The following is an 18705-nucleotide window of genomic DNA, read 5'->3' on the forward strand; positions in this document are numbered from 1 at the left end:
TTTTAATTGTGATTCTGGCTTTAAAAAATGCTATTTACAATCTATGACAGAGTAATAACCTCAGCCTTTGATGGCATTAAAATGAGCAGGGAATTTTTAAGTTTGACTGTGTCTCACCTTGTGCAGGGGAAATCAAGCATTGTCATGGAAAAACCTTCTCAAAAGCAAGGACTAGTACACTAAGCCATGAAGTGTGGGGGTAGATTTTTCATTTTGGGGCCTATGTTTTAAAACATAAATCACTGTTAAAGTAATCATGATTCTTCACTAAGCAACTAGGGGTCCCAGATTGGACCTAAAGACCATTTAATACACAACAACCAAGCTACACTTTCACCCTTTCTTTTTGTTTCAATAATCTCAACACGTCTCTGTGCATGACAGAATCACCAAATAAAAAATAACATCTAGCAACAGTACTGCCATTTTCTTAGGTAGAAGAGTTATTTTGTATAAATTTCTGGATTCAAATGAGGCCCATAAAGAGTCATATTATATTATTGTGTATGCACTGTCCCAATCTATCATGGCTAAGAAAAAAATGTCTTATGAACTTCATATATGTAATTCAAAAGCAAAACTATCACTGTGATCAAGAAAAGGATGGCTTACTGTGTTCCAGTCTCCTGAAGCACAAGGTCTCTAAGTCAGCAGATGGAACTTCAGCACCATTTGTTTCTAGACCTCAAACATCTAGCTAAAGTATCAAGTAAAGAATATTGACCAGTGAGCCATTTTGTGAGAATCACAGAAGTTTTGTTTCCATTGTCAAGCCCATTCAATTAAAGCAAAAGGGCTCCCACAGTTCTGTACTGCAGTCCTTTTTTGGGAGTATCCCCTTCCATTGCTTTAGAGACAACAAAAAAGCAAACCCTTACCACAATCAAAGAACAGGTGAGAGATGAATTGTAGCCAGAAAATAGAACAAAGACTATCACAGTGAAGAAATATTACTTGGAATAAAGCTGAAAAACAATCATTGAAACTGACTCATTTTTTGAAGAAAATTGAATAATTACATATTTATATTTCTTCATGCATTTTAAAGCTTAAGACAGTAAATATTGGTTCTATTTATGATTTCAATGTGCTTAAAAAGCAACCAGAGAGTGAGCAAATGTCCACCCTGTGTTCTCTAAACCACATTTTTTCAGGTTTATGAATAAAAGGAATGTGAGGCTTTCATTTTTTTTTCTCAATCAGGTGTAAATAAAGGAGAGTTAATTTCCAAAACACATCTACATTTCCTTAACATAAGGTGGAGGAAAAACTAGAGACAAATTGAGTGGTTCAAAAGATCTCTTTTAAATATTGACAGGATAGGGACAAAGGTGTTCCGGATGATGAATGATGGACAACCACTAAAAATAGAGAAGGGACTTTATTAGAGATTAGTATCAGTATATTTTCATGAATAACGAGATTAAATTTCTATCATTATCAATGAGATGGCCATCTGTGATTTCCATCAATTACATTTCCTGTGAACCCTCACCTACATTATGGTTAAGTAAACACATCACCTTAAAAACTCCAGGCACTTCCCTCTAAAGGAGCCCATGACCCATTTTGTTGAAGCCTCATTATTTTTTTTTTTCAATGAAAATAAGGCTTTGTGCTTGGGATTTGTTTGGTCCTGGAAGTGAAAGGTATATGTATAATCAAGTTGGATCAACAGTGACAATGAATACAACTTCTGAATTTGTATCTTTACATGGTTATTCTTTTCCTAACATTCCTATATTTATTAAAAAAATCTGACACTTTCCATGTATTCTGATTTAAAATATTTCCAAAAGCCTTGTTTCTGTGCATAAACTCTATTCTTCCTATATTTACAGGAAAATTCCTCCAGTACATTTTCTGCCACCCTCCAGAGAACATAAATAGGATACTTGATAGAACAAGAATCACATTAAAGAATAATGATTGTGTAGAGTGGAGACACTACATTTAACCTCGAAAGAATACAGCAACCAGTGGGAAAGTTTGAGGTGAGGGCTTAGAGCTTCTGCAAAATATGTGTTTTAGGTAGGCATAGTTGGGACAATACATGCTGGACAGTAGAGGCATAGGAGAAGTCACATGCTAAATCTTCTCACTATGATATCCATAAATCCGCAAACATTCTTAACATTCTGGGTTTGGTTTGTTTTAATTTGGATGTCTCTACACCATTGTTTGTTTCCAGGGCTGAGTAGATGTAGTGATTCCAATGCCATGGCATAGCTTCATATCTTTGCTAGTGTTTGTTAGTACTTCAGTGTTCCTAACTGTGTTTGCTTGCTTTCACATGGTGGTTTGTGTTTTTTTTTTTTTTGTTTTTTTTTTTTTTTGTTACTGTACAAACCCACCCACAAAACCCTATGTATTGGAATCAAAGCTGTCACTTCCACATTTTTTTCCTCTCCCTGTCTCTTGAAATGTCCATGTTTGACTAGTTACCTTCTGTTTTTCTAGAACATAGAATTATTGCAAACTGGGCTTATCTGTGTAGATAATTCCAGCAAACAAGCCACTGGATTCATAGATGATAAGTAAGGAATTTCACAGCCATGCCCTCTAAATTTCTCATAGAGTTTGGAAAACAATCTACAAGCAAAATTCTGACAACGTAAAAAATGCAATTTAAATTTGCTTTGACTCTATGTCTCAGACTTATTTCCTTCTGTAAAACCCGTCTTCCTTCTCTCCTGTTGCAAATTATGGTAAAAACAAAACAAAAAGCAACAAACAGAAAAAAAACCAACTTTTTTTGACATCTAGACACACATGTACACACTCAAAGATACCCACAAATAAACACTAAGACTGAATCAAGAAAGCAAGGAGCCTGTGCTTCTTCACCAGGTGGAGAGGATTCCCTAAGTTTCCTCAGTAATACAATAAAAGCCTTTTTTTTTTACTAAATGTCTAAAAAAATAATGAAATCCCAGATCACTACCTAGATAAAAAATATAACATTCTCATTGAAGAATGTAAAACTCTTTACAAAGGAATTAAATCAGCTGATGTGATTAAATTCAACACAAAATTTTCCTTTACTAAAATAAAAATATATTATCAACATCAAGAATAACATTTAAAACTTTTCTTCATGCTAAATGGCCCCTGGCTATATGTCGGATAGACATTAGAATAATATAATTTTGACATCTTCAATTTTATGATTAAAATAATATCCTAGAAGCAGGATGTAGTTGTGTACAACTTTCAGAAGTCTAAAGAAATACAAAGATGAAACAAAACCGCACATCACAGAATTCTCTAGAACTTAAAAGAATTTACAGTTCAACAACAGTTTTAGTGGCTTTCTCAAAACCTTTCCATTCATTCAGTGACTGCATTTTGTTTGCATTATAGTCGTGTCTTCATTACAATTAGCCCTCTGTTAATAACAACTCAGTTAAATTTAATGTTTGTGGAGTCCTGATTTATTTTTTTCCTTTTCTTTTATGTGCAATAATTTTTATGCATGTGAATTTTCTACCACATTGCAACAGGCAAGCTTTGGTTCAATTTTCTTGTCCTACACAAAGGAAGATTTCGAGTGCAGAATCTCAGCTACTAAGTCCTGTGATGCTGTTTTATTTATTTTTTTCTCTTGTTGGGTGAATTTATTGGAGAAAATGGGAAGAGGGAGGAGAGAAGAAGGGAGAGGGAGGAGAGGGACAATAAGACAAGTTCTCAGCTATGTAGAATCTTGATTCACGACTTTGCCTCCATTCATGGTGGGTGTTCCCGAACTTTTCCTCGAACGTCCTTGCTTTTCTCCAATTTCATGTAGTGATGGTTCTCTGTACATACACACTGTAAAGCAAAATGACAAAAATTACTTATGCTGATTAACAAAAACTTGGCTTCAATGAAATTCTCAGATTTGACTTTAGAATATTCTTCACTGTCATCACCAGTTCTTCTCCCAAATGTGAAGTGTTAGGGATAAATATCCTCAGGAGCTACATATGGTTCTCTGTGCTTCGGTTAGGCACAATCACCACATGCATGCCAGTTGTTCCTGTTCTGTGGAATATAGCTTGAATATATACAGTCTCCTAATGTAGTAACAGGATTTTTATTGAAAGGAGAAATCACAAATGCAGTATTTAAAAGTAAACATACTTTGCTTTCTAGTCCTTATTCTCTAGCCTAGTTTCTGGAGGAGGATATTTCTTGACACGCTCCTAGTTTACCCCATTACAAAAATTATACCATTGCTGTGGCTATGAATTTTTAGCCCTAATGTTTAGAGCATCCTTCATCAGAAGGCATATTTGGGTGCAGAGAGAGAAGTAGAAAAATATCAACATGTTTCCTTAATTGGCCCATACTTCCTTCACCCAAATCAAGGAACAGAGCCCTCTCTGTAGCTACTCTCCAATAGGAAAGGTAGGTTATTCAATGTAGAATTAAGTCCATATCCTCTCTTCTTTGTCTTGCTCTAAGGTTATTATCTATAAGCTATCATGGCTGTTTCTCAGTCATGGCTTAGAATGAATAGATTTTCCAGTGCATAGTTACTATTACAAGATAAATCACCATAGTGAGTCCTTTAGACTCACTGGTTTGTTATTATAATAGAGATAAATATGTCTACCTAGGCATATTTCACTTAAGTATCAGGAGCTACTTTAATTTTTTAAATAAGAACAAATAAATATCCTCTGTCTAATCTGTCTATCATCAGCACAATGATTCAATAATTTGAATGTTGTTTCCAACATCAGATAGTTTCCTCTGCTGGGTATGAATGGGGAATAATATATCTTCAGGAGATATACTATTTGATCCACAGGCTGACTCAGCTACTTACTGAGGGTCTCAACTTGGACACACTTTTTTTTTTTAGGATCTTTTGTGCTTTTGTAATTTTTATTTTTTTATATTAATTACAGTTTATTCACTTTATATTCCAGCTGTGGCCCCCTCTCCAATTCCCTCCCAATCCCACCCTCCCTCTTCTTCTCCTATGCCTCTTCCCCAGTCCACTGATAGGGGAGGTCTTCCTCTCCTTCCTTCTGATCCTATTCTATCAGGTCTCATCAGGAGTGTCTGCATTGTCTTCCTCTGTAGCCTGATAAGGCTGTCCCCGCCTCAGGGGGAGGTGAATGAAGAAGGAAACAAAAGCAGCGTACTAATGAGCTAAATATTGGCTAGAAATTTGAACAAAAACTTAGCCAGAGCATGGCTAATAAATTCTGATAGTGTGGTTCAATTCACCCCTTTCATTGAGTACACCTGTGAAGACCAAAAGATGGCCACAAAATTAACTCTATGAGAATGGAAAACAACAATAGTAGGCAGATTATGAAGGAAATATTTTTAAAAGTGGTATGAAACTCATGCTTGAAATATGGGTCTTAGTCAAGTAGCTATAGTCTACTAAAGGCAGCATGCTGGTAGAAATCTGGCAATTTCCTGGGCATATGGATACAGGCAATGCAAACATTGATGACCTGGGCAGTTTCAGTGATGTCCTTAAAGTGAAGATGAAGATTTGAACCTTTTGATTTGAATGTTTTTTTTTTAACTTTCACTTTATTTACTTTGTATCCCCCCTCTAGTTCCCTCCCTCCTCCCCTCCCAATCTCTCTCTTCCTCCCCCTTCTCCACACATCCCCTCCCCAAGTCCATTCAGCAATGAAAAATAAGGAAATCATGAAATTTGCAGGTAAATGGTGGGAGCTGGAAAGGATCATCCTGAGTGAGCTATCCCAGAAGCAGAAAGATACACACAGTATATACACACTCATATAAACATGTAATATAGGATAAACCTACTAAAATCTGTACACCTAAAGAAACTAATCAAGAGGGAGGACTCTGGCTAAAATGCTCAATCCCCACTCCAAAAGGCAAAGAGTATGGACACCAGAAGAAGAAGAAAACAGGAAACAAGTTAGGAGCCTCCCACAGAGGGCCTCTGAAAGGCTCTGCCCTGCAGACTATCAAAGCAGATGTTGAGACTTATGGCTAGACTTTGGGCAGAATGCAGGGAATCTTATGAAAAAAGTGGGAAATAATAGTAAGATCTGGAAAGGACAGGAGGTTCACAAGGAGGGCAACAGAACCAAAAAATTTTAGCACAGGGGTCTTTCCTGAGACTCATACTCCTACCAAGAGATAACCTAAGACCCCTGCACAGATGTAGCCTACGGCAGTTCAGTATCCAAGTGGGTTCCATTATAATAGGAACAGGGACTTCCTCTGACACGAACTGATTGGCCTGCTCTTTAATACCTCCCCCTAAGGGGGGAGCAGCATTACCAGGCCACAGAAGAAGACAAGGCAGCCACTCCTGATGAGACCTAATTGACTAGGATCAGAAGGAAGGAAAAGAAGTCCTCCCCTATCAGTGGACTTGGGGAGGAGGGTGGAGGACTTGCATGCAGAGGGTGAAGGAAGGGAGGGATTGGGACAGGAGGAGGGAGGGAAACACAGGGGGGATGCAAAGTGAGTAAAATGCAATTAATAAAGAATTTTAAAGAAAGGATTCTATATAGTATGTTTTAGAGAATTCAGTATAAACTGTTCTGGCCAAAGCCATTCCACCACATCCGACACATATATTAAGAAAACTACAAACATGGCTCTTATAGTACTAGTTCAATGAAATAAAAATCTTCCAATGCATTCGGTAGTGTGCAGTACTGTGTGTTTATACCACGTAGGCATGTGTTACTATGCAACTTATGAGTAATTAGTTCTATAGTGGGTTTGAGAATCTTCATTTTTAATAACTTATAGATGATGCTAATATTGGTGAAATACAATACACATTCTCTGAATAGTACAGAATCGGACTATGATATATGTTCATTCAATGTTTTATGCAACAGTATCACAAATGTATTTTAGAATGATGTTTTTAAATATTTCAATTATTGACACAAATATTTCCCATATCTCAAAATGCTATCTGTTGAAGTGGGAGTGTGCAATCCTAGTAGGCTATGTGCTAATAGCTCAGAGAGTTGATTCTGGTGTTTTTTAATGGTGCAAATGGGTAAATCAAATTCCTGTCTTTAGCAAAAACAACAAAAAGAATGATGGAAAATTCTTATAAAATAGCCAAGTAGATTCTTAAAATCCCTCAAGTGTACTAGCTCTTAATTGCATTTCTGTTATGAGGCAAGTAGAGCATTCTATCAAACCTCCAAGGTGAAAGCAAACTTTCATTTGTGCATAATATAACCACTTATCTATAACTGGCTAACACACAGGGAAACTCAAAGGCAATGAAGCGATTCCACTGAAAAGCAATTCACAGAATACCATGGAGCAGTTTTCAGAATTCTGTTACCTAATCAACTATGAAAACCCACAATCTTTGGGCTCCAGCACAGATCACTAAATTATAATCTCAATGGATGAAAAAAAAAAAAAACCTTTTGTTTGTAAATACAGAGAAAATGTACTGGGCCACAGATTATTTCAACATCATCTTAGGGAATACTTGAAGGGCAATACTGCCTGATTACCCTTATATAATGTATTTGTATAATTACATTTTCTATAATTCCAATATCCCTTCTCTTCTCATTCTATTGAGTCTACCCAAGTGATATATTTGGTCTTTTATTTTTATGTATTTACTATTTCTCACACATACCAAAACTACTTCAAGTGTGAACTCACAAATATCAGCACTAGAATGTATGCTGCAGACAAATTTTCCAATAATTGAACCCTACTATCCATTTCTGAAATTGAGTCTGCAAAGAAATGTTCAAACTGACTTGTGGAATTTTACAGTTGATAAAAGTAAAACTCACAAATGCCACAGCAGATGTATTTCTTTTTTAGGGTAATTCAATCAGTACCCTCATTATATCCCATTAAATTGAACAATAAAATTCAGGGTTTTAATAAACAAAATGATTAACAAGATTGTCTTCCAATTCACTGAAAGAAACTGTCTTTCATTCACCCAATGAATAAAATATCCATTTCCTTTTCTACATTGCTGCTTACCAAGCGAATTTGTATGATAATACAAAGTAAAGTCAGGTAGTTCTAGGAAGTGCATGGAGCTGGAGAAAAAGGAAAGAAGGAGGGAAATAAGACATGGAAGAAAAGAGAAAGGATAAGAGGAAGGGAGGGAAGTAGGGAAGGAGGAAAGAAAGGAGAGAGGATGGGAGAGGGAGAGTTCTATTAAGCCAATTCCTTTTTTATTATCCTTTATAAGTCCTGAAATTCAGCAAAACATCAAACTTCAGCAGGTAACAAGTAAGGGAATATAGATCTCAATCGAATTTAAGGACTAAAATTACTTTACAGAGAAGAATTCAATTCAATTACAGTGTACAGAAAAGGACAGGGAAAGGACAAGCTTTCCTTCGTGTGATAACAGCCGCCTCCAATAGCTGTGATAATTCTCTATCTCAATACTTAAGAATAAATGATGGAACAATTTAAGAAGTGACTAAGCACACAGTGTCCAACAAATACACTGTAAGTCAAAATGTAGCCTGTTAATCCTACCAATAAATCTGTCATTTCAATGCATTCAAAGCCATTTTAAATTGACCTCCTCATTTACTAATTTGAATAATGCTATGATTCTCATAGGTCAGAAATTCTCTTCATTTTTTAAAGATAAAGAAAGTAAGTGACTTCCCTAGTTTCTGGGATGAGCAGTGGCAGAGCCAGGATGAGACTGTCTAGTCAGGAGTTTTGGTCAAAACAAGATTCAATGAGTTAATATCAGATAATGTTTACATTATGGTGGTCAGATATTTGTTAATATTTAAGCTTGTCTTCCTTTTACTAAATATTGCTGCTGTGGTCAAGAAATGGTTCTGAAAACATATACTTCATGGATATGCTAAAAAAGAGTAAGTAGAAACTAAAAAGTATTGATGGGTATGTGGAGACATTAGAACCCTGATGAGTTGTTGTTCAGAATGTGGGAGTATAACAACTATGAGAAATGATTGTTTTTTTAATTAAATTTTATATTAATTACAGTTTATTCACTTGTATACCACCTGTAGCCCCATCCCTCATTCCCTCTCAATCCCACCATCCCTTCCTCATCTCCTCCCATGCCCCTCTCCAAGTCCACTGATAGGGAAGGTCCTCCTCCCATTCCATCTGACCTTAACTTACCAGGTCTCATCAGGACTGGCTGCAATGTCCTGGCAAGGCTGCTATCCCCTCAGGGGGAGGCAGTCAAAGAGCCAGCCACCGAGTTCATGTCAGAGACAGTCCCTCTTCCCCTTACTTAGGGAACCTACTTCGAGACTGAGCTGTCATGGGCTACATCTGAGTAGGGGTTCTAGTTTATATCCATGAATGGTCCTTGGTTGGAATATCAGTCTCAGAAAAGACCCCTGTGCCCAGATTTTTTTTATTCTGTTCCTCTCCCTGTGGAGATCCCGTCCTTTCCAGATCTTACTATCCCCCCCTTCTTTCATAAGATTCCCTGCACTTTGAGAAGTGATGATTGTTAAGACAGTTACACACAAGATTACCAAAGCATCCAACACCTGCTCTTCTGGAGACGTAACAAAAAAGGAAAGGAAAAGAAAGAAAGCACTTGAACATATTTTTGAACACCAATGATTACAGCCACATTACTTAGAAGAGCCAAAGGATGAAGTAACCCTTGGCAGAATGACTGAATATAATGTGATACATATTCAAACATATTCAATGTTGATTAAGTTTCGAATGAACATCAGTACATGTCACAGGATGGATGAACATTGAAGAAATGGCAGCAAGCCAAATAAGCTAGCTCACAGGGGCCAAATATTACATGAATCGCTATGAGAAAATTAAAGTATTGGTAAGCATGAAGACAAAGTGGAATTGTTGTAAAGGTCGGGGAGGAGCTATGATAGACAATTAAGGCTTAAAAAGTGTAGACATTCAGCTTTGTGGAATGAAAACAGTTATGGTGATGGCTTCTAAACTCCGGATAAACGTAACAGCACTAACATGTACACTTTAAATGACGGACATGAATCTGGGGCTCTGAGACACAGTACTGCTGGCCTTTGCCGATAAAGGGCTTGGGGCTCCGCCTCAGTGGCTGCAGGCCCCAGGCAGTTAGGTCTGTGCTGAGAAAGGTGAGTCCGCTGTGCCGAGGAGGAGGGAGGTCTCCTGCGATGACAGGAGTCTACCACAAAAGGCATCTGAAAGACTCTACCTAGCAGTGTTTCAAAGCAGACACTAAGACTCATAACCAAACCCTCGGCAGAGTGCAGGGAATCATATGAAAGAAGGGAAGTTAGTATGATATGGAAAGGATAGGAGCTCTACAAGGACCAAATATATCTGGGCACAGGGTCTTTTCTGAGACTGACACTCAACCAAGGACCATCTATGGATATAACCTAGAACTTCTGCTCGGATGTGGCCTGTGGTAGCTCAGTAACCAAGTAGTTTTCCAAAGTAAGGGGAACACGGACTATTTCTAACAGGATCTCAAGGGCAGGCTGTTTGACACCCCCCCCAGGGGAGGAGCAGTCTGTTAGGCCACAGAGGAGGACTTTGCAGCCAGCCCTGAAGATACCTGATAAAACAGGGTCAGATGATAGGGGAGGACCTCCTCCCCTATCAGGGGACTTGGAAAGGGGCAGGGAGGAGACCAGGGAGGGAGTGTGGGGTTGGGGGGGGAATGAGGGAGCGGGATACAGCTGGGACACAGAGTTAACAAAATGTAACTAAAAAGAAAAATAAAATAAAAAAAAAATGACGGACATGGTAAATTTTCTTTTTATATTTTTCACAATTAAAAACATCCTGACTACCCTGAGATTAAGTAATAGATAAAGAAGAAGTAACTATATGGGTTTATGAGATGGTTCAGCAGTTAAGAACACTTAACTGTTCTTGTAGATTCAGTTCTCAGCACACACACAGTGACTCAGAAAACATCTGTAACCCCAGTTCCAGTGAATCTGACATTCTCTTCTGGCCCTTTCATCCCCTGGCATGCGCACAGTACAATGCACTTACACCCATGCTGACAGAACACTCAAACACATTAAATAAAGTAAATAAAGAGATTTCCTGTTAGCAGAGGTATAGTCAATCTCTCTCAGTACTCAAAAATATTGAGGTATAACCTAAAGAATATAGGCTTGGGAAGCGGATTCAAGGATTCAGTAAGAAATTACAGAACTGCCCTGCTTATGGAGTATCAATTTAGCCACATGATGTTATAAACAATTAAAGTGTAAACAGGCTGCTCTGGACATGCTGTGAAAATAAACATGAACACAGGATGGAATCATATAGGAAAGGTGGTGTGGGAAAAAGTGACCTAGGGCTAACTTGTCCCAGGCCTTCTCAAATTTCATCCCTAATAACTGGAAACTTTGATCACTCTATATAAAAAGGCACCAGTCTAATTTTGATACTAAATGAAGATTATATAATACGTCCATCATCAAATACACAAGTATCTAGAAATTTTTAATTATTCAATCTTTTCTTTATCAGACATGTTTACACGTACTTGGCATGAATTCAGCTGGTAAGTTTAGTCAGGAAAAATCAGTCAGAATGAACCTCACAGTCTGGTTTTCAGAAGAAACCCATTTAAAAGTGCTTATGAATTCTTTAGTTCCTAGCAAATACAATTTGGGAATCACAGAAGCAAATCTAAGTCGTTATCCATTACTCTGAGATCTACCTTGTATCTGCTGTGCCTGCTCCAGCTTCCAATTTTGGCTGCAATTGCAATATGTTTGTTGTTGTTGTTGTTGTTGTTTGCTCGAGCTAGTTAAAACAGGCTTCCATTTGGAAGGAGCTTAATGTAGACCTTAAGAGCTCAAGACAAACAGTAACTGATAAACCCAGAATAATTAATCCCACATAGGAAACGACAATTATAGAGTCTATGATTTCACATAAGCATGTGAGTTAATATATGGAGTTCCCTTGTTAATTTGTAATTATGGACCACTAAAACAAGAGTAGGAACTTAGAGCAAGCATGTCCAGGGATCTGTCTAGATGTTATTCCTATATAGTGATATAAATTATCAAACAATTCCTAGCCCATGCCAGATTCAAGCTCTTTTTCTCTCTACTAGCCAGAAAGCCCCTAGCTAGTTCATTGTTAGGGAGAGGGCATTTCCACTGTTTTCTGTTACAGTGAGCTACTATCCTTTCTAGAACAGATCTATTTTGTTTTAGAAACTCAAACATTGTATTAAATACATTCTTATGGCTATTTTTCCTGCATTCTTTGTGTTATGCATCTTAGCTTGCTTTAGGCATGAGGGTAAAAGGTGACCTTCTCTTCATTTTAACAAGAAAAATTTTCTACACTGGAAACCAAGCAAAAAAAAAAAAAAAAAAAGAAACAAAGTTCCTTATCTTTCCTGTCTACTGAGCTTCACACCTGCTTTCACAGAAACCCAGTTCAGTGTCCTCCCTGGTGACAATTGGAGACAAAAAGCCATCAACTGTGTCTGCACCTGCAAGTTGTGATAATGCTTTTAATACACATAAGTCTATCTATCTATCTATCTATCTATCTATCTATCTATCTATCTATCTATCTATCTATCTATCTATTTATCTATCTATTTATATGTGTATTGGTGTTTTGCCTGCCCGTACGTGTGTAAGAGGGTGTTGGGTCCCCTGGAACTGGAGTCACAGACAGTTGTGAGCTGCCATGTGGGTTCTGGGACTTGAACATGGGTCCTTTTGGAAGAACAGCCAGTGCTCTTAACTGCTGAGCCATCTCTCATTAACTCCCTAATGCCCCTTTTTTTATTTTAGTAGTAATAATTTAATATGTTTTGTATGGGGCCAATTATAATTACTGTATTCCTAGTTGTACCTCACACATTTTGTCAAAAGTTTCAATCCCCAAATTTCAAGTCTGTTCAAGGTCCTAAAAAGGAATAGCTGAATGTTTGAAACTTTTCCCCCTTACATCTGATTCCTCTCTGCTGTCCTTGATCCAGCAGTTTTGCTTCTTTCTGTTCAGTAGTCAGCACAGAAAGGTGAGGAAGTTTCCTTTCTTTGTTTCTTTTTCATCCTCAGAATATTTTTGTGACAGAATGTCACTGTTCCTCTGCCATTCCTTTTGTTACAGTGGTTTTGGATGAATCGTACAGAGAGACGATTACAGAAACGGAGACACTTCCGTTAAGTTCTTTAGCACCAAGTTCAAATTGAAGCATATTCTTATCTCAGCTTTTTCCTTCCCTCTTTCCTCTTACTCCGACCTATGCTTCAGTTGCCTCTTCCTCTTCTTGACCTTTCTTTCCAATTACACGCTTTATTTTTCTAACTTAGGAGCAGACTGGCAGGGAGCACCCAGCAGAGCTTTCTAAATAAAAATGAGGTAGAGGTTTGGTGTCAAAGCGTTTGCCATCATTTTTAGACTCAAGGACAAACACAGGTTCCTAAGAATAAAATTTACATCACAGACTACCTTGAGACACAGCAAATACTAAGAATTCCAGGTTTAAGCCTTGGATGGGAGAAGTACAAACTTGTAAGGTAGATGCTAGTAACCAGGGCGCTGGCGTCAGGAAGGTTGAGCTGAGAGGTCGTGGAATCACAGATGAAATGCTACATCTGGATATAAATTTTACATAAGCTACCAAATTTGCGATTATATGGGTCATGTATTTTGCTTTCTTTTTACAGGAAGGATTGTTCTTTTGAAGGCAAAAAGCAATTAGTGTGTGCTACTGGGCTTTATGGTTTTCTAACCAACAACAAAGCAATCCTCATTAGCATGGGATCTCCATCCTCCCATGTTATTTTCTCTGGTGCCTGCATTCAAATGTGGCTATCAGAATGTGCAGGTTTTTTATACCATCATCACAGGTCACAGTCCCTGTCTGCAGGTTTCAACATCCAGTAATCATTATTTTTTTTTTCCTTGAAAAAGTAGATTAAATTGGTAACTTTCTTAAACACCTGCGAAAATAAAAAGCAGAAGCTGCTGTTATTTGCAACGGTGACAACTCTGAAAAACCAGGTGCCTGGTGTCACTTCAGGGTATCCCTCGGGCTTTCACCCTCATAATAACAAACATTGGCTACTTCTATATGCCTGAGTTATAGATGTGTGTGTGTATGTGTGTGTTCTTATGCTTGTAAAACTTTAAGGAGACACAATTAGCAGATTAGCAAAATTAAAGCTTTAAGCTATTGTCCATTTGTAACTCTGTATTAATTTTTATGTGTGCTCACACACATGTGCATACACACTTACATACACACACATTTCTCAAATAACCTAAATGAAACACTTCCGGTGTTCTCCTTCTCAGTTAAGAAATTGAAGCACAAAGTGGGTAGATTGATCAAGTATGACACATACCCAAGACAGAGTAAACATTACTCTGGATATGGCTAACTCTTGAGCTCATATCCAAACTATTGAATGTATAGTAAAATGACAGGGGCTGAAAATTCTTGAAATGAAAACCTGATCTTCAAACACATGAGATTGTTACGCTTAGAGCCTGTGTTGTTGGTGTTCTGTTCAGGAAGTTGTGTCCTGTGCCAATGAGTTCTAGCTCTTCCCCATTTTTTTTTCCTAACCCATGTAGTGTACCTGGCTTTATGTTTAGATCTTTAACCCACTTGGACTTTAGTTTTGTGCAGGGTGATAAACATGGATCTATTTTCATTTTTCTGCATGTAGACATCCAGTTGGACCAGCATCATTTGTTGAAGATGTTGTCTTTTTTCCATTGAATAGTTTTGGCTTCCTTGTCAAAAATCAAGTATCCATAGGTGTGTGGGTTTATTTCTGGGTCTTCTATTCTGTTCCATTGATCTACCTTTCAGTTTCTATGCCAATACCATACCGTTTTTATTACTATTGTTCTGTAGTACAGCTTGAGATCAGAGATGGAGATACCTCCAGATAATCTGTTGTTGTACAGGATGGTACAACAATTGGAAATTTTGGTTTTTTTGTTTCTCCATATGAAGTTGAGAATTAATTTTTCTTTCAGGGTCTGTAAAGAATTGTGTTGGTAATTTCATGGGAATCTGTAGAATGCTTTTGGTAAGATGGCCACTTTAACTATGTTAATCCTGCCAAGCCATGAGCACAGGAGATCTTTCCATCTTCTGATATCTTCTTCAATTTCTTTCTTCAGAGACTTGAAGTATTTTGTTTGTTGTTGTTGTTGTTGTTTTTTGTTTGTTTGTTTTCCAAACAGGTCTTGCACTTGCTTGGTTAGAGTTACACCAAGGTATTTTATGTTATTAGTGGGTTGTTTCTCTGATTTCTTTCTCAGCCCTTTTGTCTTTTGTATACAGGAGGGCTTCTGATTTTTTTGAGTTAATTTTGTATCCAGCTACTTTGCTGAAGGTGTTTATCAGGTAAAGGAGTTCTCTGGTTGAATTTTTGGGGTTGCTCATGTATACTATCATATTATCTGCGAATAGTGAAATTTTGACCTCTTTCTTTCCGGTTTGTATCCCCTTGATCTCTTTAACTTGTCTTATTGCTCTAGCTAGGACTTCAATTACTATCTTAAATAGACATGGAGAGAGTGGGCAGCCTTGCCTTGTCCCTGATTTCAGTGGGATTGTTTTAAGTTTCCCTCCATTGAGTTTGATGTTGGTTATAGGCTTGCTGTATATTGCCTTTACTATATTTAGGTATGTGCCTTGTATCCCAGATCTCTCCAAGACTTTAAACATGAATGGGTGTTGGATTTTGACAAATGCTTTTACGGCATCTAAGGAGATGATCATGTGGTTTTTCTCCTACAGTTTGTTTATATGATGGATTACATTGATGGAGTTCTGTATGTTAAACAACCCTTGCATGCCTGGGATGAAGCCTACTTGGTCATGGTGGATGATACCTTTTATACATTCTTGGATTCGGTTTGCAAGTGTTTTGTTGGGTATTTTTGCATCAATGTTTATAAGAGAGACAGGTGTGAAGTTCTCTTTTTTTGTTGGGTCTTTGTGTGGTTTAGGTATCAAGGTGACCGTGGCTTTGTAGAATGAGTTTGGTAATGTTCCTTCTGTTTCTGTTTTGTGGAATAGTTTGAAGAGAATTGGAGTTAGCATTTCTTTGAAGGTCTGGTAGAATTCTGTTCTGAAACCGTCTGGCCCAGAGCTTTTTTTTTTGAAAGGGAGACTGTTGATGACTGCTTCAATTTCTTTGGGGGATATAGGGCTATTCAGTCTTTCTGCCTGATCTTTACTTACTTTTGGTAGATCGAATCTACCAAGAAAATTGTCCATTTCTTTTAGATTTTCAAATTTTATGGCATATAGGCTTTTGTAGTATGACCTAATGATTGTTTGGATTTCCTCAGTGTCTCTGTAGATATACACACCTTTTCATTTCTGATTTTGATGATTTGGATAATGTCTCTTGGCCTTTTAGTTAGTTTGGCTAAGGGTTTGTTTATCTTGTTGATTTTCTCAAAGAACCAGCTCTTGGTTTCTTTGATTCTTTATATAACCTAGAACCCCTGCTCATATATAGCCCATGGTAGGTCAGTATCCAAGCGGGTTCCCTAGTTAGGGGAACAAGGACTATTTCTGACATGAACTTAGTGGCTGGCTCTTTGACCTCTCCCACACCCTGAGGGAGGAGCAGCTTTGCTAGACCACAGACATGTACATTGCAGCCAGTCCTGAAGAAACCTGATAAGCTAGGGTCAGATGGAAGGGGAGGAGACCTCCCCTATCTGTGGACTTGGAAAGGGGCAGGGAGGAGATGAGGGAGGGAGGGTGGGATTTCGAGGGAATGAGGGAGCAGGCTACACCTGGGATACAAAGTTAATAAACTGTAACTAGTATTTAAAAAGTAAAAAGAAAGAAAGAAATAAAAACCCTCAGGGGAGACTTCACTCTTCCTCGAATGCTAGTGCATTTCCACTGCATGCCTCTCATTTTCCCATGTGATATATCCCATTCCTTCTCTGTTTTCCCATTAAATTCCCAGAGCTCCTTTAACCCTTATCAGATAAGTAAGAATAAGATAAGAATAAGCACCTACTTCAGGAGTGTTAGGGTTGAGAGAACTTGGTCTAAGGGATTACATCATGCTTTAAGATGCTGCCTGTGAGCAGTGGACATATTGAGATAACACACATTCGTGCCCACTTTTGCTAAGTGTCACCCCTCCGTGGTCTTCTTAAAAGAAGCTCAAGTCTATAACACATAAAACTTGTTCTGACAATAGAACCCATTACTCTTCTGTTTTTACTCATTTAGTAAATATCACCATTATTCACCAGTTGCTCATGTGCTAAGCTTGAAAGGCACCACTGACTTCTTTCTTTCTTCTTTTGATCTAACATCCTGGATCAAATACATTCAAATGCTCGACTAAGTCTAACATCAAAATAAATACAGCCATTTTTTTCCTCTGTTCATTATAACACCCCAGAGTCTGAGCTACCTTCATCCTGGTAGAGATTCTAGCAAACTGCCTTATAATCTTGTTCCAAGTGTGTAAATGACTTCTGAACACATTAAACAGAAAACCTGAGGCCTTATGGCAGCTACAAGGTCTCATATTCTCTGGCCTCTGCTAGCTTTCTTTTCTTTCTACCATTTCCCCCTAAAATCACTCCTTCCAGGCATGCTACCATTCCTGTTCATAATCAGAAATGCCAGGGTACCTGAGATGTTTGTAACTCTTGTTAATTTTGCTTGGAAAAACAAAACAAAAACCTGTCCCTATATCTTTGGTTAATACTACTAAATTTTATTCCTTCTTAAGTACTAGTAATTCTTCATGTCTAACCAAAAATCTTTACTTTGATTGCCCCTGTGAGACAGGTTGAGATATTTTTCTTTGGGGCCAGTGTCTAGTGACAGTGTTCAATGTTTTCCTATCTGTCCACATAACTGCATAAATGTATTTTCTTAGACACTACCAAATTTCCTCTTATGGTGAGTGACACTTTAATAAGTGTTCCATGATCATTTTGCACAAGGATTTCACATGGTTTGTTGCCTCATTGCTGATATCCATATTTGGGATATAGATGAAATTCCACCTCAAAGCCAATGAGTCTCTCATTTCCACTGAAGTCCTACACTGTGCTTAATCTCTAGAATGCGCTTCTGTGACTACAAAGTGGATGAGGTTGGGAGGCAGAGCAGTGTGTGTGGGTCACATTTACCAAGATTATTTAGTTTACTGTTATTTCCATTTTTAAAAAAATCTGCATTTTTGCAGTATTTCATGGCAAAGTAAAGCAGGAAAGCTAACCACATACCCTTCATTCCCTCCACAGGTACATATGATAAATCATCGAGCCTAGAAAACCAAAGAGCCTGGAAACCATTGCTTCTAGTTTGTGACTTCCTGGGGTTTTTGTTGTTGTTTGTTTGTTTGAGTATGCCCTTCCCTCCACAGCAACATCAATAGCAGCACGTAGAATTCAAGAAAAGAATGTCTTGTTCAAGCCAGACTTACAATCTCAGCTGGTGAGGTTCTGACACTTTGTGTTTTAACAAGTTCTCCAGGAGATTCTGAAGAGCACTCTATTTGCAGAGATGCCATATTTAGTTCTCATATGAATGTCTGCTGTGTCACTTCTTAAACAATGTGTATATGTATATAATATATACGTCATGCCCCTGCAGATTTTGACTCTCAACAAGAACATTCATGATCACAGGACTCAATGAAATGAATAAGACGATTAGCTGTCAAAATTATAAAGCCCACACATACTTACACACACACACACACACACACACACACACACACACACACACACACA

The 18705-nt window shown here is 37.8% G+C and overlaps 1 protein-coding gene across 2 annotated transcripts in view; it reads right to left on the minus strand.

The window, feature by feature from the left end:
• Window positions 1-2294: 2294 nt before the first annotated feature.
• Fgf12 (fibroblast growth factor 12) overlaps window positions 2295-18705 on the minus strand; it is a 558915-nt gene continuing 542504 nt past the window's right edge. For both annotated transcript variants that reach the window (XM_055624928.1, XM_055624927.1), the window contains one exon: window positions 2295-3810. In XM_055624928.1, coding sequence (XP_055480903.1) covers window positions 3692-3810 — 119 coding nt within the window. In that variant the 3' untranslated portion in view covers window positions 2295-3691. The remainder of the gene's footprint in view (window positions 3811-18705) is intronic.

This window comes from Psammomys obesus, unplaced genomic scaffold (genome assembly GCF_907164565.1).
Source record: "Psammomys obesus unplaced genomic scaffold, mPsaObe1.curated_primary_1811, whole genome shotgun sequence".
In the NCBI taxonomy this organism is placed as follows: domain Eukaryota; kingdom Metazoa; phylum Chordata; class Mammalia; order Rodentia; family Muridae; genus Psammomys; species Psammomys obesus.